The sequence below is a fragment of the Botrytis cinerea genome, chromosome 9, assembly GCF_000143535.2.
Source record: "Botrytis cinerea B05.10 chromosome 9, complete sequence".
NCBI lineage: Eukaryota > Fungi > Ascomycota > Leotiomycetes > Helotiales > Sclerotiniaceae > Botrytis > Botrytis cinerea.
The window spans coordinates 692,038-719,360 of NC_037318.1; the positions used below are offsets into that span (position 1 = coordinate 692,038).

Consider the following 27,323-nt stretch of genomic DNA (forward strand, 5'->3'; position numbering starts at 1 on the left):
GGAAATGAAATCATGCTGCGCGGAGATTTTCTTAAAGATAGCATAGTTAATTGATCAAAATTATCCCTACACTATGTGAACATCGTGATCTTCTTGAAGAGTGCTAAACGGGAACTTGCTTCCTCCTATCTTAAAAAGGATGTCTAATTGATACCCAGATTGACTGAGTAACTGCTTGCATTTTGCTCGTTTGGCTCGCTTGAGAACGTTGAAAATATGAGTTTCAAGCAGGCACATATCTATTACCTATGCAAGCTCAGCTTTGTCCTCTATATTTACTACATAGCTCAGGTATTGAAATATAGTGAAATAAAAAACTCTAGCTTTGCGTTCCCCCTCACTTGGCTCGATTTCCATTTTTTTTTACAACCACCTCTACTTCTCCTCCAACTTCTTTCCTGAACTTTCAACGTTCAAATCTTCCAGTAAAGAAGAACAAGAATCTTTCTCTGTATCTATCTCTCTGTTTGTCGGAGAATCATCGTATTACACTCTTGATCAACTCGATACCACTGAAAGTGAGTACTTAAATCTTACTTTCCATTGCAAAGTAAGCAAAATTGGTCACTTTCATCAATCCAGAACCTCAATCTCCAGGTTTCCTTCTAGGTAGATAATTGTTTTGCAGAGGTACTGTAAGTAGTCTATCTGTGCTTGTACCCACCATGTACTTAATGGGAAAAAACTAACTTTGATTGTTGAATAGAACCAGACCAGTAAAATGTCGACTACGACCGTTCCTTCCGTGATGAAGAGTCAATGTGCTCATTGCAGCGCTCCAGCCTATGTGAAATGCAGTGCGTGTTCTTCTCCGCTCGGTAATTAGGTCGTTACAATCACCTATTATTGCGATAAAAAATGGAAATTGGAACACCGGGCAATTCACAAGTATGCTTGCAAGACTCATCAGACGAAGAAGCCGTTGTACCGTGCTGGTGAGACACTTCAGGGGATATTCTATGGTTTTCGCCAGGAGATTTTTAACAACAAGATCGTGAAAGTCGAGCATAAGGATGGGATACTTTATCTGGTTAAAGGGAAATACCCGGCTATGACATCCAACCTGGATGTACTTCATGATTTCCTTTCGAATTACTTCCAAGCAAAGAAGACAGGCACTCTGTACTTGCACATATGGCCTGTCATGATGTCATTACGTGGGTGCAAGAGTTGACTGAGCCTTTTCTCAAGGGTAAGTATATGTGTACTCCTCAAAGTACAAGAATAGAAAAACTAAGCGAAAAGTAGGAATCGCGCTGAAGATTGAGGAACTGAACGTTGAGGCAAATAACCTAAAGAGAGAAGTACTGATAGTTAAACAGGGTGGCGAGATGTATCATGCACGTAATGTGCACTCTATCTTCAAGATCACCCTCCGAAACTGCGGTGTATACTGTCTGGATCTCGCGGGTGCCCAATTTGGCTACTACAGCCCTGTCGCACCTTGGTTCGAATATCTTGTCAGTCGAATCTCCTCGATCAAGAGTTGTCATCCTTCTGGACGCGGTAAGGCGAATTTGTTATCAAGAGAGCCGGATAATAGTCTTCCTGATTTCCTTACCCGGGTATTGGATGGCTGTTCTCGTAGGACACCAATTGCAATGAAAGAATGGGAATCGAACCATATGACATTATCAACATTTAATGCCTATTAAGAGTTGAGAGGGGCAACATAGCAAAGTTTATTTGGGAAGGCGCTCTTGTGTTAGTTTGTTTATCTTCGTGAATTGGGACGGTTTGTCCTGCATTATTGAAGAAAATCATTTATTTGATCACGATGAAATTTATTCAATCATGTTATGGGAAGGGCTCTAAACTTATGAAATTACTTCTGGATAGAATAGAAGAACTTGCGGGGGAATTTATGATAGACTTATTGAACAACTTCATATGATATCATTGGGCAGTTGATTGAATGCCCGTGAATGATGTGCTCTTTTGTGCCCAAGAATCTGGCGATGTATCTGAGCGTGCTGATAAGTGTCACATCAATGCGTAATTCTTTACGTTACCTCATAAAAAAGACTAGTCTTAAATTATCGCACTTCAGAGATATATGTCCTACAGGATTTTACTTATAATTAGGCATCTCTGCATGTAGAAAATGGTTGGTGTGTAATGATATTTATTGATTGAGTGAAGATTTCATCTTTTGCACAACCATATTTTGAGGGCGAATGAAAATGGTCTAGAAATGCAATAGCGCCTTCGCTTAGGATGGTTTTTGTAATATTTAGCTTGGAATAACTTTCAGTTCCCTCAAGAGTCCTTAAGTAAGGCCCGGCAGTGAGGCTCTAGTTTGCCTAACAGAATAGTCATTGTCATATGCAGCACCTAGAACTTCCATTACCCCAGTAGAAAACATTCAAGCTACCTCGGTTATTGGTGGTGCAGTACAGATATCAAATCGATCGAGTACTGATCAAACGGAAGTGGCATGATGTTGTGGTTTGGCATCATAGCTCAACAACACCCATGTCTTATATTGAGGACACCGCCCCATATATGCCAACAAGATTGCTTGCTATTTATACTCAGATTCGGGATGTACTAATCATAAAAAGATTTCTAATGTTATTGTTTTTCTCCACCAAGCAGTCTCGGTGAGGACTAATGATATGAATTGCACTTACTGCTTCCAAGTCTCTGGGCTATCTAGGATTCAGTGCATTGCAGATGTGGTCTTTTAGGCTGGCCACGCGTGCCACGCTAGTTGTAATTCCGGTAGAGTCATGAAGGTATGGCAATGGGCGGCAGCTTTACTATACCGGCCACAGAGATGAAAGAAATCATCTCTCGGTTGATACAGAATAAAGTAGGAGAGCCAGAAACCGAAATAGGTATGAAGTTTTCAGCTTTGTTTGTCTAGACTCTACTCTCAAGGGACAATTCAAGGGCTTTGCTGGCATAGCCCAACCAGGTTTGCCACGATGAAGTCCAGCACCGTATACGATGATAAAAAAAAATGAGTAAATTGTCAGAGATACCAAACTAGTCCCTCACAGGTCGCAAGAACAACAATGTTGTGAGATTTTTGACAGCGTAGACAGTGCTCCCAATCGGTTGAGCTACTTACTCAACGTTGAACTAATCGAACGTATCGCTTTAAATGAAACCTGATATCAAGCTACACTTGCTCGCCAAGAGAGTGATGAATATAGCCAACAATCTAAGCTTTCCACTGGGTGCACTTTCTGCTATCATATTTGCATAGGCTGTGAAGAAATATAGAATCACGTGCGGAAAGCTAAAAAACAAATCGCCAATTAATCTCTTTTCGGTTGTACTCGGCCTAGCAGGTGGTGATACCACCTTTTGAAAGGCGAACCTTCTATCCTTGACTACCTCCCAAGGAAAAATATCTTTATCCAGAGGGCTCTGTTTACTTGTCCATCACGCGAATCGGAAGACATGCCGGCAAAGCAAACGATAGAAAACAGATATGTGGATGTGGAAAAGCTCAAGGCCTTTTTGAAAGGCCGTTTCCCTGGGCAGACCTTTGAGGTCAAGGTCAGTCATCGTACTTTTTTTCAGCAGCTCTGGGTTCCTTGGAATATTCCGAGCTGATTTTGATACACAGCTTCGACGTGGGCGGTTTTTCGTGGAGACACCAGAGATTCTGACACTTGTTTGTTTCGCATGATTCTTTTCTTCTCTGCCTTCCCTACGGCACTCGGGCACTAACCTGTGCAACAAAGGATGAGATTAATTCTTGTACGGAATCAGCGGCAAAGGCGGGCTGAGCGCATGCAGAAGAAAATCTGCCTGCATGATGTAGTGCTTACTCGTCTTGACATAAGTGGTTGGAAAATTTGCAAGAGGAAAGATTTCGGCAACTAGGTTGAAAACACGGCATATCCCCGAGAATTGAGGACGTTGATAAACCAATTTCTGTCCACGGTTTTGTGACTCACGATTGCCTTTTTTCTTTCACTACCAAAATCAGTTGCCTTCTTTTCCTTTATTTCGTTCTTTTTGTCGCCATGATTTCCACTGCGCCCCCTCAAATTATTGACGGACATTATGTGGACCCGCGAAAATTGATTAGCCTGTTGCAACGAGTGTATGGGACAGTTGATGGTAACAACAATTTTCGAGTCGAGGTAAAATCAATTGTTTACTTCTTTTCGTGATGAGAACTAATATCGTTGTTCTTAGTTGAGATTAAATCGCTACAAGATATATGGTCCTTCTGATGATGATAATGTTAAAACGTTGACCGAGGTAAGAATAGTCAACCGAAATATTCGTAGATAATCGGTGTATTGATGGATTTTAGGAACAAATCCAAGACTGCCGAGTATATAGAAGGCGCAATAATTAATCTGGCGGGCTTCGAAGAAAAATAGCTCGTTATATCTCATTTAACTTCTTGCTCATTATGAGATATCATAATTCTGCCAGTCTCCTAGTCATGGAGTTTGGGTGGTGTTCAATTACATTAGGAGCTTGGGAAAATTGGTGTTCATCTCCGGGCTAGAAAGTTCATCATTATTTATCTTATCATTGCAATTAAATTCAACGTTCTAGATACGTTTACAGAAATCATATGAGAACTCAAAAACTGAACTGCCTACCTTATTCTCAGATTACAACCTAGACTAAGAGCTGGGATATCGATCATAATGCTGATCAGTAGACGACTATGGTCAAACACCGTGATATTTTCGAAAGGAAATTCGCCCTTTGAACGACGTGTTATCACAGCCGTCAGCTGCAGTGATTGCTGTACCCATATGCAAGGCTATCATGGGCTGTGTGCGGGGTCAATCTTTTCACTTGGGGCAAGGAACTCATTTATCGTATAAGTTAGACACTCTATGTGAACAATTGCATGTTCACAGAGCTAGGAGTATTGTATTTTGTGTCTCATATTTGGACATGGCTCAATATCTTCATCTTGACGATTCGAAGGCTCTTCAATGCAGAATTGAAGCCAGGGCCAATAATCTATTCATCAAAACAGCAGAGAAGAGCTCTTTCCAAGTCATCAGACTCTCTAAATCCGTCAACAAAAGGAAAGGGTCAAGTGTTCCCACTTTTCAGAAGGACTTAAATGTTTGTGAAGTTTCTCAAGTCAATCTCCTCAAAGAGATGGATGATGTTTGTCAAATCTTCATTGTACGACACGACAGATGTTGGGCAAGGTTAAACATCGAGAGAGCGCTGTTCGAGCATTTCATCAATATTTATGAAGTCTGCGAAGAGTTTTGGAAGTCCGTATTTGCGTTTGGCCTAAAGCAGAGAGAGAACGAGTTCGAATTTCCTAGATTAAGAAGTAGAATAAGGAAAACGGTCGACATTACTGGTTCTTATGAGCCAAAAGGTATATTATACACCTGTACCCAAATTAAGATCGGTTAAAGCTAAGGTTTTATCTGCACAGATTTGATGTATGTGATTCGTCAGGTCGAGTTAAATGGGCGAGGGGGGACAAACCCTTGGTCTATCCGCCAGACAGCAGTGTATCACGGAAGAAGACCCGATGAAAGTTCTTCACTACCGGTGTCAGTCAAAAGTACGCCCTCGATGCTCTTGATCATTGCACCTACTTCTAATGCAGAAATGAGAATGGCAAGATATCTCGAAGAAAGGGCCGCTGATAAGCGACAAACATCGTCATGGAATTTGCATAGACTCATAATATCAGATAGTCTTTCGGGATGGCCGGACTATATGGCGAGTCTTGAAGCGAGACTGAGAGAACAAGTAAGGTTTCCAATATTCAAAATCCAAAATCCAACTCTGATGATGCATTTTCACAGACAAACTTGATAATATGCGCCACTGATGATATGGAAGAGGAATCTTCATCAGAACACGGGATCGGGTTTGAATCACGACAAGAACTGAAGGTTCTAGAAGACTTTGTGCTTGACCTTTTGATGATCCTTCGAACTAAGGTAGAAACCATTACTGGACTTCGGGACCAATGCAGTGAATATGCAAATGAATTTGGAAAACAGATGGAAACTGAAGAGAGGGCATCTCATCACCTGATACTAAGAGAATTCGATGAATATGTGAAGGATGCGGAGTCATATCTGGGTCATGCGAAAGACTTGAGAGACCGAATACAATCAACTATAACTTTGGTATGTATGCGGTAAATCAGATAGTAGCTTTCGTAAAAATTGACATACTGCAGTTATCGGATTTCTTGAATCACGAAGAGAATAGATCAATGCACCATTTGGCTGTGAGTGTTTCCGACTACACATTTGAGAGCAGAACTAATGACTCTATAGGAGAGAAGTACAAAGGATGCAGCAGCTGTCAAAATCTTGACCATAATCACCCTTATATACCTGCCCACTACAATTGTTGCTGTCAGTTCTCCGACCATCACGTTCATTCAATCTACTAATTCGTCTTAGAATTTCTTCTCCACCCAATTTGTGCAAACTAGCGATAGTGGTCATATGAAAATAACGGAGAATTCTTGGATATTAGCAGCCGTTTCGGTACCTTTGACAGCTTTCACCATAATTCTGTAGTGGGCTTGGGTTTACCTTACTGAAGCGAAGAAAGAGGGACTAGTCTCTGAGAAATCAGATTCTGGCCGCCAAGACAGCTTTCGGTCGTTCATTTCTTCCAGGAAAAAAAGCTTCCGTAATTATTCCATATCGAGACACCGGCTTAGAAAGTTAGATATAGAAGCAGGTATTACTTCCCATGTGACAAGCATGGCCCCACCACCATCTTTTCGGGATTCTGGTGCGGGAACTTGGTCAAGTACAGCGACAACTATCAAGTCAGGCTAATCACACTTATCTTGCACTCGTTATCAGATACTGAGATTGCCATTTGCAAATTATAAAGAGGGTTACATCACATTATAGTATTGTGGTAATATATATAACATATCAAAGATTATATTTGAGTCACGTCTCGTACTTTAAGTGATTGTTCTAAATTGCACAATGGGCTCAAAGTAGCAAAAATCTTTCTTTATCAGTTCATCAATCTATGGACTAGAGACTGCGACATGCATAGTTCAATAGGAGCTCCGGAATACCCCACACCTTAGCCCCAGTTCTTGGAAATCATATCTAATCAGCTCCTGGTTTTCTCTGCTGGTAGGGTAGAGCCGTGTGTAGCTTACGTCTTGCTGATTTTATTGTACTTGCTACTTTCGTCATACAAATGATGATCTCTTGTAGCGTAGACATGTAGAATGTGAGTAAATACTGATTGAATTCAGCATTTGTCTGAATCACTTCTTTACACGTTTCAAGGCAACCCTCCGTTTAGAAACTGTTTCTCAAAGCCCTGTTCCACTGGGAGAGGATTTCACACGTAAATACTGCGCCTTCTATTTGGATGCCTAACTTATGCTTCTTGTAGACTCAATGAATACAATATAAACAGTGATGGTTCTAACTTCCCACATGATAAACTGGGATCCAAACAGAAGCGTGGAGGCTGAGCCGCTGGTACTTTCTTTCAGGGACTGTGATCACCACCCACATGCAAATTTGCTATACAGCACCTTCCTTTTTCGGACACCGTTCTATCATTTCAAGGGTATAAGCTTACTACATACAATAAAACATCAAATACTTCCTATATCAACGACAATTACATAGTGAGCCTGAGTTGGCGACCCAAATCGCGACCCTCAGAGCCGCACGAGAGTCATGTGTGGTGGCTGACAACTTTGCCTTTCTTAGCCATTTTGTCATGGTTAGATTAATTACATAGTTTGCCCAAGGAAAATTTGTGCCACTTATAAGAGCGAAATGGTGCTTCATTCAGTAGCACATGCGTTCATAAACAATCGCCACGACTTCGCATATCCCAATGCGACTTTTTCAATATCTTAGCAGCAAGATGGGGTTTTTCCACCGCTCGGCAAAAGTTGAATCAAGCAGAAAAGAAAAAGGGACTTCCACAAATAATCGAAATCAGTCTTCTGTAAGAATATTAAATGGCTCTTTTACTAGCCACAACTGACCAGCTCGCTGACACTACTCAGAGTAAAAAAAGCAATGAAATCACTAATCGCGACAATAATAATCTCCGAACATCCACAAATAGACGACCAATCCCGATACAAACCCGTCAAGCGAGTGGGGATTCTCTAAACGCACAATGGCTCTCAGTCAATCTCGACCCACTAGATGAAGTAGCAACATCGCCAGGCTCCGATGCTTCCGATTCTTTTGTTATGTTGTCAAGAGAAAGTTCGAGACGGACTTCAACATCTTCCTTTCACAATCCAGACGCAGTTAAATCCGAACTTCAGCTTGGCGGCAAAAAAGAGCCGATCGGACACCAACCTGTTTCGCTTCAAGACCTATCACACGGCAGTCGAAAGAAAGCTTGCAAGCATTCGGGGCGAGACTTCGTTCCCAGATGCTGTCAAGAATTTATTCCCACTGACAAGCTAGTCAGACATCAACCTGTCTCGCTACGTGATCAATTACGTGACAGTAGAGAGGCTGCTTGCAGGCAGTCGGGACGATTTTTCATTCCTAGATGTTGTCAAGAATCTATACTCACTGTCAAAGCGATTGAAGACGATATTCGCGAACATGGTACCGCTACACAAACTTACAGAGCAAGGCATTATGCAGAGTGGACTCGTGACAATGGGATAAAGTTATATGCAACCTTAGCGATGGTTAGACAGGGTGCAGATGTGTGCCACCTTGAACAACAGGAAATTTCAGACAAAAGTCTCCCTTTGAATTATAATAGAGGTGCTCTTTCTCTCGAAACAGGGGTACCAATCAAGGGTATTGATCATTGGGGCGATGAAAAAATGGAAAATTTCTTCAACACACAGTGGTTGATGGGAGCGCCTGTGTTTGAAGACAAAACACATCTTGAACTAACCGACATGGAGGTTTTACCATTCATAAAGTTTGATGGCCAGAATACAGATGCAATGAAGGCCAAGCAAGGAGCATACAGCGAGGTATTTCCCGTACAAGTTCATCCTTCTCATCACCAATTCTGGGATAAAGATTATGTAAAGGTAAGACTAGGGTCTTTTTTTATTGGAAACTTACTAATGGGGTATAGACAAAAGAACCATTAGTGGCCGTGAAAAGGCTTTTTTCTTCCGACGAAACAGAATTTGAGAAGGAGCGTAATGTTCTAAGAACTCTCGGCAGAAAGAAGGCACACCCGCACTTGATTCGTTTACTGGCCACTTATCGACAAGATGGGAAATTTCATCTCATATTTCCATATGCGGAAAGCAACTTAAGATCTTATTGGGAGCACCGTCCACTCCCAAATTTTGATCATGAAACAGTTATGTGGTCTTTATCACAAATGTCTGGTATTGCCAACGCATTGTTTCAGCTGCATGAGTTCAAAGTTACAATTCCTCTGAATGTTGCTGGTGCTGGTGCTGGAAACGTTCGAGTGCAAAGGGAAGATGACGGTCAAATGAGCGTACATGCAGGCGAAGAGATGTTCGGGCGTCATGGTGATATCAAGCCGGAAAACATATTGTATTTTTCAGAGGGCCCTGAAGCAAAGAATCCACGAGGTGTTCTGAAGCTAGCCGACTTCGGCCTCGGAAGATTTCATGGCAGAGATTCAAAATCTGGAATAAGGCCTTCTGGAATACGCTCATCGCCAACCTATGAGCCCCCCGAATGTAAGCTTCGGCGTCCGGTGTCTCGAGCTTATGACATTTGGAGCTGTGGATGTGTGTGGCTCGAATTCATTACATGGCTTCTGAAAGGTAGTGCTGGTATAGACGACTTTGCAGATTGGAGAAGTAATAATGCAGGACCCAATGAAATTGACGATGACAACTTCTTCACCATCCCACGAGAATCAAATAGTTCCTCAGAGGCTACCATCCGAGCTGGAGTCATACGATGGGTTGAGCAATTGCTTCAGCATGAGAGATGTTCTCGGCTAATTTGTGACCTGTTGAAATTGATTATGAAGGACCTTCTACTCATTGACGCAGATGCGCGGGTTAAAGCTAGCGAGTTCCACCAAGAAATGAAGCACTACCATCAAAAGGCAAGAGAAAATTCAAACTACATGTTGAAGTCAGCACCTTTATCACCAGAAGATTCGAATACGATGCTTCTCAAAATATTGAGACATGAGCAATCCGGATCTCAAATAATCCCTATCGACCCAGTGAGGGTGGACTTCAGTGTATCCCGCAACAGAGACTTGAGCTTGAAACCCAAGAAAAATGTAACTTGGCCGTCAGATCTCGCCAATGGGTGACGTGGAAATATTTTTTTTTGTATTGATACAAAATTCTTCGTCGAGCACAGGGCACAGTCGGCATCAGCCGTTTGCACTTCAATCCAGAAACGACAAATTCTTGAATCTTAAGCACTAGAAGCTTAACAACCATTTTGTCAGTCTAAAAACACACACGTTGGATCAGGAATAGAGGTAATCACCCCTAAAATACTCGCGAATTCATATATGACCTCTTCTAACTTTTTCTCTCGAAGTAGGGCTACTGTAGAGTTTTAATTGAAACCACTCCGAATCGTTTCGAAACAAAGGAAATGATCTTAGTATATGTGTTCTTATCCTCCATTATTGGTTGATGCTACGGCGTCAGGAATATTAGGAAACTGGAGAAAAGGAGCTTTCATGGGATTTGGCTGTTTTTTGGAGTTTCTTTTGAATTGATTTTGTTGAGAAATGAAATTGAAATATTTAGCGAAACCTCCCTTGTATGCAGTGACACCAGCCTAGATAGCCCCACGAACGTGTGTCACAAGTCCAGAAAGATATTTCTTACATGACAAGCCCACGATGAGTTGACATCCACTTTGCTGCAGCTCATTTTGAGAGATATATGAACTCCATGGTAGACTCCGCTTAATTGTTGTCATTCGTGGATATCAGACCACCCTAAAACATTTCCATACAAACACGTGTCTCCGTTTGTGTGCCGAATACCGAAAGGTTATGAGGCAGCACAAAATTATGACAGGAAAAGAAAAACGTCAAGCTTCCCAGCTGAACGAACAAGAACGAAAATGAATGCACTTTGCATTTCGCAAATCCGTCATGGCTCAGAGTATGCCGCGCAATCTTACTTTATTTCCTCTCCTTTTTCGAGCCTCGAGTATCATCGCTAGATCTTCCTTCCACTGATCCATTTCGATTGCCGCTAATCCCCTCATCATAACCTTTCGTAATTGAATATTGAGCAGTGTGAAATATTCTGAATATAAAATCATTTAATTCACGAGTTTATCTTCGTCAGTAGATAGATCTTCTAACTCGGTAGTTTGAAGGACGTTTCTCATGCGAGGATGAAGCTCGAGACGTGTCTTGTTGATGTGATATTGTTCGATATTGCAGATCAAATCAACATGGCCTTTTGTAAAGATGAGATCGGCACGCTGCTCCGGCGTAAAATATTCTCCAAGCAAAATATTCCACCACATCTGGAGCTGGGAATACACTTGACCACGTGGTAATGATTGACCACAATGTGAAGATTGACCAGTTTTAGGAAAGGGGAGAGAACTGACGCCACAAACCCCCACGCGTTCAAGACTACAGTGGTAATGCACAAGTTCCGAGCTCGAGAAAGCTGAGCCTTATCTATGCTTTTGAGACCGTCTTGAAGTTGGACCTGATCGTCATTTGGACTCTCAATGGGGGCCCAAAAGTTTCGTGTCGAGGTAGAGTATATCCACAGAACGATCAAAATAGGTTCCAGCGAATCCGTAGCAGCCATCGTTGGGAATTGAAAACATTATCTCCTAATTCTTGAGCACAACCAGGCGATATTCAATGCAAGTCGATAGTATTGCTGGTAGCCGATGTCGAGAATTTAGTGTTGAGTGCCAAGATCGTTAATTTGTGTTTTAATTTAAAAATTATGCGAGGCCTACGGTGAGATTAGAAGTTTGGATCTGAGTTATTGGTAGCCTTACCAATTCTAGCCAGATGAAGGAAAGCTGAGGTCTTTAAATCTGTCATTATCTATAGAAGCTGGGCCGAAATTGAGCGGGTATTCATGGGTAGCAAAAAATGAATTAGGTAATCTGCATCTACTATAGCTATGCACCTCTTGAGAGTCGTCATATATCTGAAGTAGATCTCCCCTTCATGAACTCGACAAATTCCGCATCTAGTTGAAAGTAGGTTAGTCGGTTTCTCACTCGGTATAGATTCTCAATCGCATAGAACCGTTGAGATGCTTACAACTAATTTTATCCTCCGCATCTACTGACTTCATTATGACATTATCAATCTCTGCATCACTTATTGACTCTCCCAGATTTCCCAAAGCCTGTCTCAACTGAGCTGCAGTAATCGATCCTCTCAAAGAATGATCGAATTCCCTCCACACGGATTTCCACTCTTCCTCCGGATCTTCTTCACTCGAAACAGGAATTGGAGCTGATTCTGCTTTCAAATCATCTTCAATGGCCTTTTGGTCATCAGGCTTTTGTCTCGTTCGACCTGTCATCATGGCAATGAATTCTGGATGCATTTAGTGGATGTCTCTCCGTCCATGTCACAATTCCATGTGTCCTACCATCAAAATTTATGGTACCATCGCCATCGAGGTCAACTTCTTTTATGATCTCTGCAAGTTCCTCTTCGGTTGGGTTTTGTCCAGACTGTTTCATTACACGGCCAAATTCCTCTACAGTAATGTTGCCTGCGTATACTAATCAGCTCTGAAAGCACTGTAGGTCGTCTCGCACAACCCACCTCCTTTATCCGTGTCCTATTGGTCATATCAGTATAATAATTCCTGACGCCGATGCTTTTCGCAGGTAAACACGTACGTATGCATCGAATGCTTCTTTGAGAATAGCAACTTCTTCGTCTGAGAGCGGCTTGGCCTAAATATACTCAATCAGCAGGAATAGCGGACAAATAATTTTTTCACGTGCCATGATGTTAGAATGTTCGGTATATTTAGAAGCACAATAAAAGAGATGAACAGTTCTTCGAACAAGAAACTATTCCGCGGAACTCATCGCATTTAAAGTGGGATGAGGATATCCACAGACTGCCCCTGCGTCGATCATACCCACGTGACAGTATGATCGTCGCCATGGAACGTTTCAGTGAGGACAATCGTTTGATATGGCTGAGTTCTAGCATCACTATCGGATACAGTATCTCATTACTAGCGATTATTCATTCAACCCTTACATAACTCTATGCCACGAGCAAAAAATCAGATCAAGAAGCGAATGCAATACCTGTACATGGTGTAAGCAAATGATAAGATGAGACTCTCGCCGACCATACTACGGCTCATCAACTAAGGAGTTAGCTTTGTTTTCATCTGTAGAAAGACCAAAATCGACGTTTGAATCGTAAGATATCGCAGAAGTATGTATAAGTAGCGTCTATCACGTGATATTATTGCCCCGCGATATCCCCTCATCCGCCAATACCCGCCAGAGCAAGAGTGACAAGAAATTCCAAGAAATCCCTGGGAATCCCGAGTACACAAACCAAACCAAATCCAGAAGCAAAAGTATACAATACTCTCCGTCCTCTTTTCTCCTTCTCGTCCTAAGTTCAAATAACCAAACTTCAACTCTAAAAAGAAACAGAAAGAAACTCTAATCCATACAAAAGCACTTTTTCTAAAATAGAGACTGCGAGTAGGTTGAAGAGGAATCGGGCTGCTTGAAGACTGTGGAATGAGGGCTATTCAAGGTGTGCTCTTGAGTTATATTGGAAGGATTAAGTTTGGGGATTGAGTTTGTATGGATAAGGTAAAGGGGAGAAAAGAGGAATGGGACATTGAAGGGTTCGTTAGTTCCTCTCTGGCACAAGTCGTTCTCCCCACACTTGAATGCAAGAATTAGGTGTGGCCTTGAATACAGGTTCCAGGATTGGTGAAAAACGTAGGTAGACCCCCAATGTCAAAGCAAATCGACACATTGAATAGGTCCGGACTTGGAACTAGCAGGTTTTAAACTCGATCAACAGAAAGTATGGTATTCATCTAATTTATCAATCTAAACAAACTTGCTGTCCTTGCTTACATACAAGTCAACATATTCATCTACTGCCATTGCCTCAAGTCTCTTGGAATCATTGCCCAAGTCAACCAACTCCTTGACCTTAGCTTCACTGTAATGTGGTCCCAAGTGTCTCTTGTATTTGGCCAAAATTTCTGGTTTGGCTTCTTCTCTTCTCAATCTGTGACCTAATGGAGCATCAACGACAACCTCTTCCAAAACTTGTCCGTCGTTCAGTGTGACGGTCAAAGCATTTGGAATAGTTCGTAGGTTCTCATTGTGATAATCCTTGGTGAATTGTGGATCTTCAACACATGCAATCTTTTGTCTCAATGATTCAACCAAAGGAGAAGTAGCAGCCTCCCCACCATCGGTATAATCTGTAGCTTCAAGACGTCCGAAAACAAGCATGACTGCAGTCATGTATTGGATGCAGTGATCACGATCGGCAAAGTTGTCCATAGGCTTGAATTGTTTGTCAATGATGCGAACGCAAGCTTCGTGTGTTCGGCAGGTGATCTCCTTGATATCAGCAGCAGACTTTCCTTGGTCCACCAATTGTTGACGAATGCGTTTTGCGGCTTCGATGGCGGTTTGAGAGTGGAACTCGGCTGAAAAAATATTAGATAACATAATAGAATGGAATGTGTGGATGACATACCTGGATAAGATACCTTGAATAAAACGTTCTCCATGACATAGCTGCCATATGGACGCTGGAATTCAAACTTGTTACCCTTGAAGAGAACATCGTAGAAACCCCAAACTGGAGCGGACAAAACTGTAGGAACACCAGGCTCGCCCTTCATAACCTTCAAGACTAAGTTTACGGCACGCTGGCAAGCATCACCAGCAGCCCATGACTTTCTTGACATGGTGTTTGGAGAGTGTCTGTATGTTCTTAAACTCTGTCCATCAACCCAAGCTTGTGAAACTGCATCTGCAGTTTGCTTCTCGCTCAATCCCAACAACTTGGAAACTACAGCGGCACTAGCAACCTTGACAAGTACAACATGATCCAAACCGACCTTGTTGTAAGAGTTCAAGAGTGCCAGGCAACCTTGAATCTCATGTGCCTTAATCATAGCTTCCAAAACCTCTTTAATAGTTATGACTTTGCCATTGCCAAGATTTCCACCAGCTCTGTTTGTTCGAGAAATCCAATCTGCCACTGCGAGGATTGCTCCCAAGTTGTCGGATGGATGGCCCCATTCTGCAGCCAACCAGCAATCATTGTAATCGAGCCATCTAATCATAGCACCAATATTGAATGCACCATTCACAGGATCGAGCTGAAATGGTGTACCTGGGACCTTTGTACCATTAGGAACAATAGTCCCTTCAACGATTGGACCCAGTAACTTTGTACATTCTTTGAATCGTAAACCTTCAAGACCGCAGCCTAGAGTATCGAGGAAAACAAATCGAGCTGTGTCGAACTGTCAAAACCAATTAGCGGGGTAATCAATGTTGTTGTTCTTTGGTAAAACTCACAGCAAGATCCGATTCAATTGGGGTGTTATGAACATAGCTGGCGATATCCTTAATCTCAGGATCGTATTCTCGAGCTTGGGGTGGTGGCGGGGCCCCAGATTGCAAAGGAGACATGGTGGAGAATTGTTTGAGGGATGGTGTTGTTCTTGTTGAAGCTCCGAAGTTTGCACGACTTCTTAGAGAAAGTGGGATTCTGAAGTTTCGTGATTGGGCTGGTAGTCGAAGAGTTCTTGATGCAGTACGAACACTACGATTGATGGTCGACATTGTTTTCTCTCTTTGCTTTGGTATCAACGAAGACGAGTTGACTTTTCACATCAAGAAATCAAAAGGCACAAGATTTGTTAGTTTGGAAATAATGAGATTGTTGGATTGTTCTTTACCCGTACTGTACCTAGGCATTACCGCATGCCACAGGTCTTTGACCATACCACCTTCCCCACGGATCTACAAATCCTTCTCACTTGCCTCGGTTAACAGCGGTTTATCTTGACGGCATCGGCGATAGGAACCCCTTGATATATGAACGATTTGGTAAATACCAAGAACGGAATGGAGAATCAATATATGTATGTATGCATGTATGTAATATTATGTTGTTCTACCGTTTGTAGGTTATATATTCACTCACTTCTCAATTGTCATCAACCCCTTTCGCTACCGGTACTATCCATTACCTGGGTAAACAATCTCAATGTTTTCACAAACGAAACGAGTAGAGACGAAGAGTAAAGTACCACCCCCCCTTCACTTCCAGAGAAGATTCATTTTCCCTTCACTATTTTCTATGTCACTTATAGAATCCGGTAAGCGCTCTCGTTGGTGACCTTTCAGCTTGATCCTTCTTTTCGGCATACATCGATTGCCCATCAGGTTCTAAGTACGAATCCCCCAATCGGACTGCAGGATCGAGAAGTCAGTAATTATTCTTTTCATTGGAAAAGCCCACCACACAGCTTCCCTAAAGAAGACCAAGGATTCTCCTCCAAAATTCACAAGCATTGTAGAAAAACACGATGAGGCGGTGGTTGGTTGGGCGACGAGTTTTGGGGGAAACGTACCAAACAATTGTTCTCCAAAGTTTATATCCCTCAGCGCTCTCACAGTAATGCGTAATTTCCCTGCCCAGACTTCCGAGCGGAATTCAACATTTGATGTTTCACTCGTGCCATTATTAATCACCCTAGTCCATCCACCTTTGTGTCCCTCGATCAACGTTGCGATGGGTTTTGTATTGGTGTCAATAGTCTTGATCACTACAACATCCGGGTCAATCTCCAGAACTTTTCCAAATTTGTCAACGTCAGGAGGAGCATGAAAATCTATAGCGAATGAAGTAGGACACTGAAAATCACTCTCGGCACCAAGTGGGATGAATTCTCCAAGGACTTCCCCAATAATATGGCCCCTTGGGACTTTTTGTAAAATCCTGATTCCACGATCAACAGAGATAGAATTTGTGGATGTGGACTCCGAAGGATACTCTTTGATCTCTACCAAGATGTGATCGAAGACATCAATTGTTTTGCAGCGACAGATTGGCTTCTTTTGGGGCGCTTTTGCTGCGTCTGCCTCTTTTTCCGACTCTTCTGCTTCTTCCTGCACTTCTTTCCGTACTTCTTTTACTACCTCCAGAGGCCCTGTTCGGAGACCACAAGCAACACACAACGGATAGTTCTTACCCCATTCTCGACATGGATGCTGAATATCCGCAGGCGGATACTCCCAGCTCGGTGGCCAAGATGATGGGGGAGCATATTGTTTGAAAATCTCTGCGTTGAATATACTAGCCTTCAGATTTTGAAAGCGAAGCGGAGCCATACGCTTTTTGGCAGGTCCCAAAGTTTCCCCTTTTCCTACCTTTTCTTTAGGGTTTCTGAATGGAAGCTTAAAGACACTTTGATGTACAGATTCGGACTCGCCAGGAAGAGGTGTAAACAGGCAAGGGTATACTGTTCCATCTCTTCCAAGGCACACTACATACGGATCTCTGATCGAAGGATCCAGTTGAAGACTCAAATTCGCCGGCCATACGTCCCCCCCAAAAAGCTTCGAACCGCTTCGACCAAAAACCTTCATGTACGGAATATGACGTGCGATCGCAAAGCCTCTAATGCTGAAATGTTCCAACTGGAGCTTCAATTGAAATTCATCCCATCTACAAGTATGTGAATACCCATCCTGGCCGGGCTTGGCAAACGTTCCATCGGGCAATTCTCCATGTCTCAACGCGGTGCGGAAGTTCTGTGAAAGCATGAGAACGCAAGCACTGTCAATACCGATGCCTCTCATATGGACTTCTGGGCTTTGAGCTAGCATTAGAAATCGCAAGTATACCCCCGAAAGATCGTTGAATAGCCCTTCATAAGGATCGTACGCGTCGGAATTGATCAGCGTGGGGTGCACGAAGTGATATTGAAGATCCGCATAAATCTTTTCCAATAAGCCTATCGTGTGAATTCTATGCTTTTCTCGCTCGAAATTCGACATTGCCAATTCCGGTGCTGGGGAGGGGTTCTTCCCCCGATTTTTCAGAAATTCCTGTCTTCTTTCGGCGGATTGGGCCACAGCATCATCTTCATGTTTTCTCTTCCACCCACGGTTCTCTTCTGCGACCTTCTCTTCATGCTTCTTTGCCACCCTCTTCATCCGACTTGCAAATCTCTTTTTCAATTTCTCAATTCTCTGTTCATTCATGAGTTTCTTTTGCTCAATGTAAGCGGCTCTATCAGCGGGCTCCATATTGTTCAGTTTTTCCTGCTCAATTTCTTCCTCTGCTTTTTCCTTCTTCTTTCTAGCTAATCTCTCGGCCGGGTTAAGCTCACTGGGGTGTCGTCTAAGAGACCGAGACGAGGATCTAGAGCGAGACCCAGAGCTAGCGCCTTGACCTAAAGCACGATCAAGTGGCGGGCGGGGATGTCGCCCCCTTGGCTTTGCCCATGGTGTCCAACCGAACCAATTCGCCATTACGAGATGATTGCGTCGTGGAATTCCTAGATAGATGATAGAGAATAGCTTCAACAGATACTTCAATAGTGCAAACCAAGCTATCACAACCATCACATCTCTCACGGTCTATTCATGAAACCATATAATAAATGCGAATTCTTTGTGCTTGCTCCAACACAAATGATACAAGGAAAGAAAGTCCCCGCATGCGGTTACAATCGCTTTCGAGAACAAACAATCAAAGAACCCGATTTTTATTATTTTGCTTCCTCTTTGAAGTATATGAAAATGAAGAATTTAAGCCGTGAACGGATTTCTCTACCGACACGGAATCGACATGACATTGTCCCCTGACACTAGACTCGACATTTGAGGAATAGATGATAGGGCCAATTAGCACATAAGACTACAACCAGAGTCACCGTCAGATTTCCCAGTGACGTTCAAAAGACATGAATAGATAGCTTTGTAGATCTCGAATCCCCAAGTAACTTTCCCAGTCTGTCACGTGATATACTTCATGATTACATCCTACACATACATACAACCCCACCAACTTCGACGCCTATACATGACCAGAAGAATACCTCCATGCGTCAAACAGCCGATCTAGAACCAAATCCCACTAATTATCTGCTCTGCAGTTGTCTCGAGTTAGTGTACAGTCAAAGGTATTCAGCCGCAGGTGCGTTTTCAGGACGCCCATCATGCTCCAGAAGGAAAGCTTTTGGTAGAAATGATCTGAACTGCTCCCTACCTATTACGGAATAGACGGCTCGTTGAATCCAGGCGCTCGATAATTAAAGAATGTTCCTAAAGGTAGAATCATCGATGAATATCTCAACGAGTAAATCTCAAAGATGGATTGCATGAGATATCGAGCAGTTGCTAGCGTGAGCGAAGTAGTATCTTACAATTGCTCAATCACCAGCTATGAGCCAGAATTCTCTTGAATAAATTCCAGATATTCCATCTCCAATAGATTTGCATACCAAATACCTGCGATCAAAACACCTTTCATCTATATACAAAAAAAAAAAATCCACCGTACGCAATATTACAACCAAGAGCGAACAAACAAACAAAACATCCCCAAACCCACACCGAACAGATCCCAAACCCCGAAAAATACTCTACCAATCAATTTCGCCACAACACAACTCTCTCATTAAACCACACGTATAAAATAAAACAGATCAAAATAAATACATACATAGATACATAAAGAACCCGACCATCTGTCTCGCTCGCTTCAAACTATTCTGCAAATCGATGCCCTTTCCCGAAGAGCGGCTGCACAGTTTAACCATGCGGGGAATAGCTGATCGGAGAGCCGAGATTTAGTATGACTTCATCTCATCTGGGGTTAGGCATGCTCAAAGGAGATGGGTATTCAATAGTTTGAAAAGGGGGTTTGGTATCACATCTGCGATGGATTTCTTGTTCGCCATATGCATGACGTTGGAGATAAAACGGTTTCTGGAAGACGAGACCAGCCTTAGATTGTAAATATAATGAAAATGAACGGAGAAAAAAATGTTTAAAGGTTTGGAGGTCGTGGACATAATACAATTGTGTGCTCGTTGCGATTGCTTTATGTTGATTGACAGAAGATAAGCCCGCAAGGACCAAAAGAGGAGCAGCCATTGACGATTGATTATTGTAAAGAGAAGCTCAACATTCCTTCTAGACCAAACAAAGAAAGCACTTGCAATCACGGAGGCTATTGTTAGAGTGAAAATACCGGTTGTACACTATTGTGTTACGATTTGTCGATTGAAATTGGATAATATGGTAAGATAATGTTGTTATATTTTCCATCATCCCCCACCAGGGTGAAATGCTTTCCGTACCTAATGTGTATGCCAACACGAAAATCCCAATTGCCATTTTCTCCATAATATACTCCAACCCCTCGCTGAACGCCCTGGTCTTTAAATTACGCTCCAATGCGCATGGCTCCAGTACGCGTCTTAGGCTTTATTCCTCTTCGCTTTCGTCACTTTCTTCCCTTTCTTCCGTTTCTCCCATCATTGACGCCTCTAACATTGCCGCCTCCAGATCTGCCTCTAGATCCCGTTCCATATCCAGATCCATTGCTTCTTCATCGCCGATGGCTCCAGGGTTGTTGACTGGACTGGGCAGTTTGAAATGATCAACGTCCTGGTTTTGTTCATATAGTCCATCATGCTCTGCATCCGCATCCTCATCTTCATCACTAATTTCTTCGCTCGGCTCTCTCTGAAAGATTGGGGCCCTGTACTCATATTGTTGATGCGAGCTCTGCCCATCGGGGAATTCAACCGTGAAGCCATCATCCGAATCTTCTTCTGGTTCGGGGGTTGGTTCGCGTGGTGGTGGTTTCGGCTTCTGTGCCTTCTCTGCCTTGGCACGAGGAGCAGGTTTCGCTTTTGTTGCTGCTGGAGCCTTTGATTTTGTAGCTTTCTTTTGTGGTACTTTGGGTTGTGATTCCTCTACGATAGCCTTCGTCGGTGGCTCCAGTTGCTCATATTGTGATTGTAATTGGGCGGCGTCATCGGTCCACGGTGCGCTCGTCAAGTTCATGTCAAATGTGGAATCAATGCGATCCAAAACTAAGACCTTCCTGACGGGATCGAATGTAAGTATAAATTGGCCGTCTCCGGAGGTTCGAGCCCCAGTATATGTATAATCATCATTGTTATCTGAAAGAGAGAGGTCGTAATTCGCGGAGTCGGAATTAGAAGAGGGTTTCAGCTGTGCTGAGTTCGCGGACGCTCCGGTAGACGGGTCAGGCTTGTGATTATCTAGCAAATGTCAGTTGGTGATTCCATTACATTGAGATGCCAAACTTGCATCGTATGCCAGTATATGTATTGTTGGTGGATTTTCCAAGCAAGGCATCGCTGAGCACGACGGGGTATTTTCCCGGCTTATCCCAATCTATTGCTGTAGTCATAGTTGTCTTTCGATGTCAAAAGCGTGCTTGTTTGAGAGAATGCCTAGGTATTTAGTATTATAGAATGGCAGTAGAGCAGTGGAGCAGTAGAGCAGTAGAGCACGTCGAGGGGTAAATTGATTCTATGACACGACGTTTGAAGAAGAGGAAAGGAATCGATTGACTGTGTGAGGGCGTGTTGGGTGAGTATAAGCAACAGGCGACCAAAATGTACAGGTATGGGTAAGTTGTTCAACGATGGAAAAGAGGGCGAGAGGACGGGATGGGATGTAGATGTAGATGTAGATGTGGATGTAAATGGGGACGGGGATGGGGATGGGGATGACCTTATGAGCTAACAGTATTAGGTAAACTCAGGACGATACTCAGGTAACTAAGAAGTATACAGAGTATGTACAGTGCGTACTCTGCACACCCACCTGGGCAGTAGAAATGAATGAACAAATGTTCAATAAATGCCAATCTGGCTACCATAGGGCGGTACAGGGTTGGTTGACGAAGAGAATGGCCATGTGGTACTAAATTTAGACACTAAAAGATCTCTTGATAGGCTTTGTCTTGAAGGTACATCCCTAGGTACCTGCTGGGCCCCTCACAGCCTATCGAGAATGCTTATTCTTTGTCCATCATTCGGCCATCCGTCAATTGAGTGATTACAGGAGTTTTCCACCTTGCATCGTGCGCCATACATCGTAGAGTTCATTATCACGTAAGACAAAGGAAAGCATCTAGTCGGCACCAAGACAAAGTTGTCCTTTGTACCAAATATGCTAGGGGCGGTGGAGAGCCCTCACTAGGACCTGGTGCGCTTACTAATCAATCCTTATCGACATCCTTATCAATCTCACACATAATCTGCTGCGGGCTCCGTTCGTCTGCACCTACGTCCTTGTCCTTACTTCTCAGTAGGTAGATGGCCACGTGACTGGTAAGTTCGTTCCCAATATTCCCCATCATACTCATACTGGCGCTCAATCCCCTTATCTATCACTCACTGCCCGTTATGCAAGTGGCAAACACCTCGGAATAAGGTTAATGCAAACACAATTCATTCGTCCGACAACACCTGGCGCATGCTACCAAGGTAGGGACCCTGGATGGGACCCTGGATTGCTTGGTTCTCCCGAAGTCGGCAATTGGATATAGCTTCATGTGCGTCTATACCATGCATATGAAATTTTATGCAATACATGTGCGGGGTGCGAAGAACACTTGGAAATTTCCTTAATTACAAGGCGACATTAGAAATGAAAGTGGACTTATTTCTCTCAAATCCTCGTGCAAATTGTATCATATATATATATAGACTTGCTCTCTGTCATTTTTCTGCCTGTCTTTTCTTTGATCCTAAGTCTTGATCCCGTTCCTTCAAATTCTCAACATGGCGCCAGATATTTCTCAGCTGTCCATGCAAAGCGACGCTCCATCAAATGCTTCTGCCAATGGTTATCAAATACCTGATATCACCTTTCGTGATCCTCAGAATCGACGCCTCAAGGTTCTCACAATTGGCGCAGGAATTTCAGGAATCATGATGGCATATCATATCCAGAAGCATTGCCAGAAGTAAGGGCTCCTAACCCAAGGCACAGAGATCAAAACTAAGTTGTGCAGTGTTGAACATGTCATTTACGAAAAGAATCCTGACATCGGGGGAACTTGGTACGAAAATAGGTACCCAGGCGCTGCTTGCGATGTTCCTTCACACGCATATGCATTTCCTTTTGCTCTCAACCCTGATTGGCCAAAGTACGCTAGTGGTTCAAAAGATATCTGGAATTATTTGGACAAGGTCTGCGAAGTTTTCGATCTTAAGAAATATATGACCTTCAATACTGAGATAGTCGGATGTTTTTGGGACGAGGAGACGGGAAAATGGACTGTCAAGATGAAGCAGACATCAGAATATGGCGAGAAGCAATTCGAGGAGACGTGTGACCTGTTACTACATGCTACAGGCATATTGAATAATCCTAAATGGCCGGATATCAAGGGTATTGAGAAGTTCAAAGGAAAAGTTACTCGTGTGTTGATAGTTGTCTCTTGGTTGATGAAATCGAAACTAACTAGAGATAGATACGGCAAGATGGCCAGATGACTATCAGGAAGAACAATGGAAAGATGAATCCGTGGCAATCATTGGCTCCGGAGCTTCTTCGATTCAGACATTGCCTACGATGCAACCTCATGTTAAGCACATCGATGTTTACGTACGTACTCCTGTCTGGTTCATCTCCATCGCTGGAAATGATGGAAGAAGTAAAGAATATACTCCGGCGGATCGTGAAAAGTTCAGGAACGACTTGCCTGCGCTTTTGGAATATACAAAGTCCTTAGAGAATAGGATAAATGGTTTTTGGGATTTATTCCTCGAGGACAGCTCGGCTCAGAAAGATGCTCGAAGATTGTTTAGGGCACGAATGGGTGAAATTATCAAAGACAAAAGGCTGCTTGAAGGCTTGACTCCTAATTTCTCTCTTGGTTGTCGCAGGATTACTCCTGGTGAGTGCTCTCTATAATCAAGGTATCAAGCTAACGATATAGGCGACCCTTATATGATTGCAATTCAAGAGCCGAATGTAGATGTTCACTTTTCTGCAGTCGAGGAAATTACGGAGGACTCTGTTATTGATAGTGAAGGTCAGAAATGTAAAGTGGACACAATAATCTGTGCCACAGGCTTTGACGTCTCCTATCGCCCTCGCTTCCCAATAATAGGCCAAAATGGAGTTGATCTTCGAGAAAAATGGAAGACAATTCCAGAGTCATATCTTGGTAAGTCAAATCCATTCTACTCGCTTGTGCTAGAAAGGTATTGGCTGACAAATCTCAGGTCTGGCGGTACCGGACATGCCCAATTTCATTACTTTTATTGGACCAACATGGCCCATTACAAATGGATCTGTCTTGGGGCCTCTTGGCGAGGTAGCTAACTATGCTATCAAATTCATCAAAAAGATGCAGAGAGAATTTATCAAGTCTATCGCTCCAAAGCAAGATATGACGGATCTCTTCAATGCACATACGCAAGAGTTCATGAAGAAATCTGTTTGGAGCTCAGGCTCAGGTTGTCGTTCTTGGTATAAAAGTAAAGCACCGTGTCTATCGCTTATCCCTCAGTTACTAATTCTGAAAAGATAATGAGACAGGACGCGTGAATGCGGTATGGCCTGGCAGCTCCCTGCATTATATAGAGGTCATCGAAGACCCAAGATACGAAGATTACAACATAACGTACCAAAATAAACATAACCCGTAAGTGACCTTGACATCACAACCCGTCATAAGCGAGCAATTCAAGTACTCACCTAGATGAAGATGGGCATACCTTGGACTTGGTTTTACAATTTCCAATCGTACAAATGATTCTGATGCATCACCATATCTCAATGAAGAGATCATCGATCCGAAGTGGTTGGAATTTATGAAATCTGGAGCTCTTGCAACAGATCGCGATATACAATAGTCAGCAATCACCGGAAAATGATATAACGTTCCATTTCACCATTTCACTTCATTTATACATAGATATACTTAGCGACACCGCTTCAATATTTTAACGACAGCTGAATAACTACCAAAGTTAAAGATTGCCGTTTAAGCTGTGGTCAAATGGTAAGAGGAGGAGGCATCTGAGGTAGGTGATGGTAATTGAATAAGTTTTCCAACTCGCTTATTTTGAAAAATCATCAATCTTTTGATCGACCATATGTATTGAATGGTAATAATCGAAAAGTAATAAACCATTTTTGTGTGATTTCTGGCAACTGATTAGTATTATACCTGCTGAAGTGACTTTTCTTACATCTCGTTTCACATGTTCGTCCAAATGAAGTTCAAACAGGAATTTCGATAATCAATATCACAAAGATGAATTTTAGATGTTGATTACTGTTCACTGCCGAGATTTCTCAAGGTGTCTCTCCGGAACTCTTGATGACAATGGTTCAAACTGGCAGCTTATGCTGGTGCAATTGTCTCTATCATTGTGGAAAGATAAAGTGATGTGGGATGAAGGATGGTGATCCCCTCCTCAAAATTTCGTGGTATAGCATCTCGGTAAAGCTTGTCTCCACATACATTGTGATCACTACCGGATCACCGGATATATTGAATGAAAGCCCAACGGTCTACGTGAATTGCGGAGTATGATAAATCTCACTCGCCCCACTTTAATCTCAGAGCTACACGTTGTGGAATCTACCTCACATGTGATCAGAAACTATCAAGACAACAAAATTGTGGCTTTCATTCAGACACGGTATCAAATTGCAGGATCCATTGATTCAACCACCGATCTGGAGAATTCCTCATGCTTGATGATATCGTAAGTGTGAGGGAAGCTGATGTACATCACGTCTCCATTCTTGCCTACCTGGGCTGGGCCTGGCAAAGGTGTAGCAGATTTTGAAGCTTCCACGAGAGAAATCTGGATAGTTTGGTTCGCTGATCAAGCTATAAAGGATATATATATGATGTGGTTGGTTGTGCGTCAGTGGGTCTCTCTGGGTACAGGGGTGAAAATTGTATTGACGAGATCAGGATCAAGACGAAGTGATTATTCTTGCAGGTGGTCTATCTGATCACGAGTATGGTATGTAGTATCATTGTTTGGTTTGAGTAGGTTGGAATGGACCGTTCTGCTCCTTTCATCAAAACTCATGGGATCCGCCATCACAAATCTTCTCGATATGACGAATTGTGATGCTATCGTGTATCCAAACCGATCCATACTCGTTTCGAACTCATCGCAAGCGAAGAAAGATTTCCTTTCCAAAAAAAAAAAAAAACTCAGAATGGTCTCGATATCGACTCGTGACATCACGATAGGTCTGACGTTCTAGAAGAGCCGTATTGTGTCGTCACCCAAACGATTGACCAAGCGTAAGGAAAGGGGGGGGGAATGTAGCGATATATTTTTCACTCTTCCGCGTGACGGATTTCTCGAAACGAATTTGTCAGCCTCGGAAGTAAATCACTTTGTTGCTCCTCTCTTCCACTGAGAAGGAACTTGTGCATTCGCAATGTTTCTTCGATGGCAGAGCTGGGGTGATAGATGTATCACTGCTGTGATGTGGATACGAAAATGCTTTGTGTCTACACAGTGCTGCAGTGCTGCAGTGTCGATGATGGTCGATGGGATAGTGGGAGTTTTGCGGGAAGACTAAGCGTTATGTTTTTTTGGTGTGCTGTTCTGCACCTGTATACTTTCAAGGAATTAGGATTTGGGAAAAGTCGGAGTGGGGTTGAAGATGACGAGATGTTCTGAGGTTCTACTCTGTCTATTCGGGAAGTTGGTGTTCGGATAGATAGTATAGTCACCTTGGGTGATCATTTATTATTCTATAAGCGAGTAATAAGCATGATTCGTTTCGGTTCATCGTTATTATGGAATGTTTTTTTTTTTTTTTTTTTTTTTTTTTTTTCATACGGGGAAATGCTATTTTGGGAGTTCTCATTTTTGTCTCGGTTTTGGTGAGATAGATGGAGGATTTCGGATTTGTTTTTTTAATTTTATTTTACAAGAGGTGAATATATTCCAAATATTCTTGAACAGCTAATTCCATTGATCTGCAGAATGCTGAACATAAATCTGGGATAGTGTTTAAATTTGCCTCTTTTGGTTCAAGACTCAAGGAGAGGGTGTGTGTGTGTGTGATGGGTGATGATGGTTAAACGATCTTCGAATATCCATCATACTTATTAGTATAATCATACGTATATGTGAAGCTGATTGGCAATGATATATATATATACACGGAGGTGATTGATTTTTCCATCATCTCTGTTAATTACCAATGGTGATAAAATAAACACTTCGGATGGTCCACGAGGTTCCTGGTATTCTGAGGACATCTTTATATCTCATCTTATTATTCTTAATCCTAATACTTATTAGAAACATTTGGACAGAATCAATAATTGGATGACATGAATCGATAGAGGGAGAGAGAGAGAGAGAAAAAGTTCTTCCAACACCAACCGATAGA

General features: G+C 42.6%; 9 protein-coding genes across 11 annotated transcripts; 5 read left to right on the plus strand and 4 right to left on the minus strand.

The window, feature by feature from the left end:
- Window positions 1-1,114: 1,114 nt before the first annotated feature.
- BCIN_09g01880 (hypothetical protein) lies at window positions 1,115-1,670 on the plus strand. The gene is made up of 2 exons (XM_001550399.2): window positions 1,115-1,192; window positions 1,249-1,670. The coding sequence occupies exons 1-2, from the start codon at window positions 1,135-1,137 to the stop codon at window positions 1,653-1,655; spliced, it is 465 nt and encodes a 154-aa protein (XP_001550449.2). The 5' UTR covers window positions 1,115-1,134; the 3' UTR covers window positions 1,656-1,670.
- Window positions 1,671-3,907: 2,237 nt separating this feature from the next.
- BCIN_09g01890 (hypothetical protein) lies at window positions 3,908-4,704 on the plus strand. Its single transcript, XM_024694951.1, has 3 exons — window positions 3,908-4,103; window positions 4,159-4,224; window positions 4,280-4,704. Exons 1-3 carry the CDS (start codon window positions 3,984-3,986, stop codon window positions 4,322-4,324), a joined length of 231 nt encoding a protein of 76 aa, XP_024550744.1. The 5' UTR covers window positions 3,908-3,983; the 3' UTR covers window positions 4,325-4,704.
- Window positions 4,705-4,843: 139 nt separating this feature from the next.
- BCIN_09g01900 (hypothetical protein) lies at window positions 4,844-6,831 on the plus strand. Its single transcript, XM_024694952.1, has 6 exons — window positions 4,844-5,326; window positions 5,387-5,709; window positions 5,766-6,095; window positions 6,149-6,199; window positions 6,249-6,329; window positions 6,378-6,831. Exons 1-6 carry the CDS (start codon window positions 4,882-4,884, stop codon window positions 6,495-6,497), a joined length of 1,350 nt encoding a protein of 449 aa, XP_024550745.1. The 5' UTR covers window positions 4,844-4,881; the 3' UTR covers window positions 6,498-6,831.
- Window positions 6,832-7,289: 458 nt separating this feature from the next.
- Window positions 7,290-11,848, plus strand: BCIN_09g01910 (hypothetical protein). The gene is made up of 4 exons (XM_024694953.1): window positions 7,290-7,917; window positions 7,979-8,983; window positions 9,031-10,383; window positions 10,446-11,848. The coding sequence occupies exons 1-3, from the start codon at window positions 7,804-7,806 to the stop codon at window positions 10,207-10,209; spliced, it is 2,298 nt and encodes a 765-aa protein (XP_024550746.1). The 5' UTR covers window positions 7,290-7,803; the 3' UTR covers window positions 10,210-10,383; window positions 10,446-11,848.
- Window positions 11,849-11,975: 127 nt separating this feature from the next.
- Window positions 11,976-13,262, minus strand: BCIN_09g01920 (hypothetical protein). 2 transcript variants are annotated; one of them, XM_024694955.1, is made up of 6 exons: window positions 13,179-13,262; window positions 12,756-12,812; window positions 12,679-12,694; window positions 12,500-12,625; window positions 12,163-12,444; window positions 11,976-12,088 (listed from the first exon to the last, which is right to left on the minus strand). In XM_024694955.1, the coding sequence occupies exons 4-6, from the start codon at window positions 12,591-12,593 to the stop codon at window positions 12,039-12,041; spliced, it is 426 nt and encodes a 141-aa protein (XP_024550748.1). In that variant the 5' UTR covers window positions 12,594-12,625; window positions 12,679-12,694; window positions 12,756-12,812; window positions 13,179-13,262; the 3' UTR covers window positions 11,976-12,038. The 2 variants fall into 2 exon arrangements, with proteins under 2 accessions (XP_024550748.1, XP_024550747.1); XM_024694954.1 differs by having other exon boundaries at window positions 12,864-13,262.
- Window positions 13,263-13,904: 642 nt separating this feature from the next.
- On the minus strand, window positions 13,905-15,859 carry Bcpdh1. Its single transcript, XM_001550406.2, has 3 exons — window positions 15,447-15,859; window positions 14,614-15,391; window positions 13,905-14,563 (listed from the first exon to the last, which is right to left on the minus strand). Exons 1-3 carry the CDS (start codon window positions 15,711-15,713, stop codon window positions 13,950-13,952), a joined length of 1,659 nt encoding a protein of 552 aa, XP_001550456.1. The 5' UTR covers window positions 15,714-15,859; the 3' UTR covers window positions 13,905-13,949.
- A 155-nt stretch (window positions 15,860-16,014) lies between these two features.
- On the minus strand, window positions 16,015-18,759 carry BCIN_09g01940 (hypothetical protein). Of its 2 annotated transcripts, XM_001550407.2 has the most exons (2): window positions 16,508-18,759; window positions 16,015-16,346 (listed from the first exon to the last, which is right to left on the minus strand). In XM_001550407.2, exons 1-2 carry the CDS (start codon window positions 18,504-18,506, stop codon window positions 16,237-16,239), a joined length of 2,109 nt encoding a protein of 702 aa, XP_001550457.2. In that variant the 5' UTR covers window positions 18,507-18,759; the 3' UTR covers window positions 16,015-16,236. The 2 variants fall into 2 exon arrangements, with proteins under 2 accessions (XP_001550457.2, XP_024550749.1); XM_024694956.1 differs by having other exon boundaries at window positions 16,015-18,759.
- Window positions 18,760-20,104: 1,345 nt separating this feature from the next.
- On the minus strand, window positions 20,105-22,048 carry BCIN_09g01950 (hypothetical protein). The gene is made up of 2 exons (XM_024694957.1): window positions 21,231-22,048; window positions 20,105-21,181 (listed from the first exon to the last, which is right to left on the minus strand). Exons 1-2 carry the CDS (start codon window positions 21,331-21,333, stop codon window positions 20,376-20,378), a joined length of 909 nt encoding a protein of 302 aa, XP_024550750.1. The 5' UTR covers window positions 21,334-22,048; the 3' UTR covers window positions 20,105-20,375.
- A 208-nt stretch (window positions 22,049-22,256) lies between these two features.
- BCIN_09g01960 (hypothetical protein) lies at window positions 22,257-25,099 on the plus strand. Its single transcript, XM_024694958.1, has 7 exons — window positions 22,257-22,899; window positions 22,948-23,357; window positions 23,410-23,835; window positions 23,878-24,108; window positions 24,167-24,421; window positions 24,471-24,588; window positions 24,652-25,099. The coding sequence occupies exons 1-7, from the start codon at window positions 22,715-22,717 to the stop codon at window positions 24,797-24,799; spliced, it is 1,773 nt and encodes a 590-aa protein (XP_024550751.1). The 5' UTR covers window positions 22,257-22,714; the 3' UTR covers window positions 24,800-25,099.
- The last annotated feature ends 2,224 nt before the right edge of the window (window positions 25,100-27,323 follow it).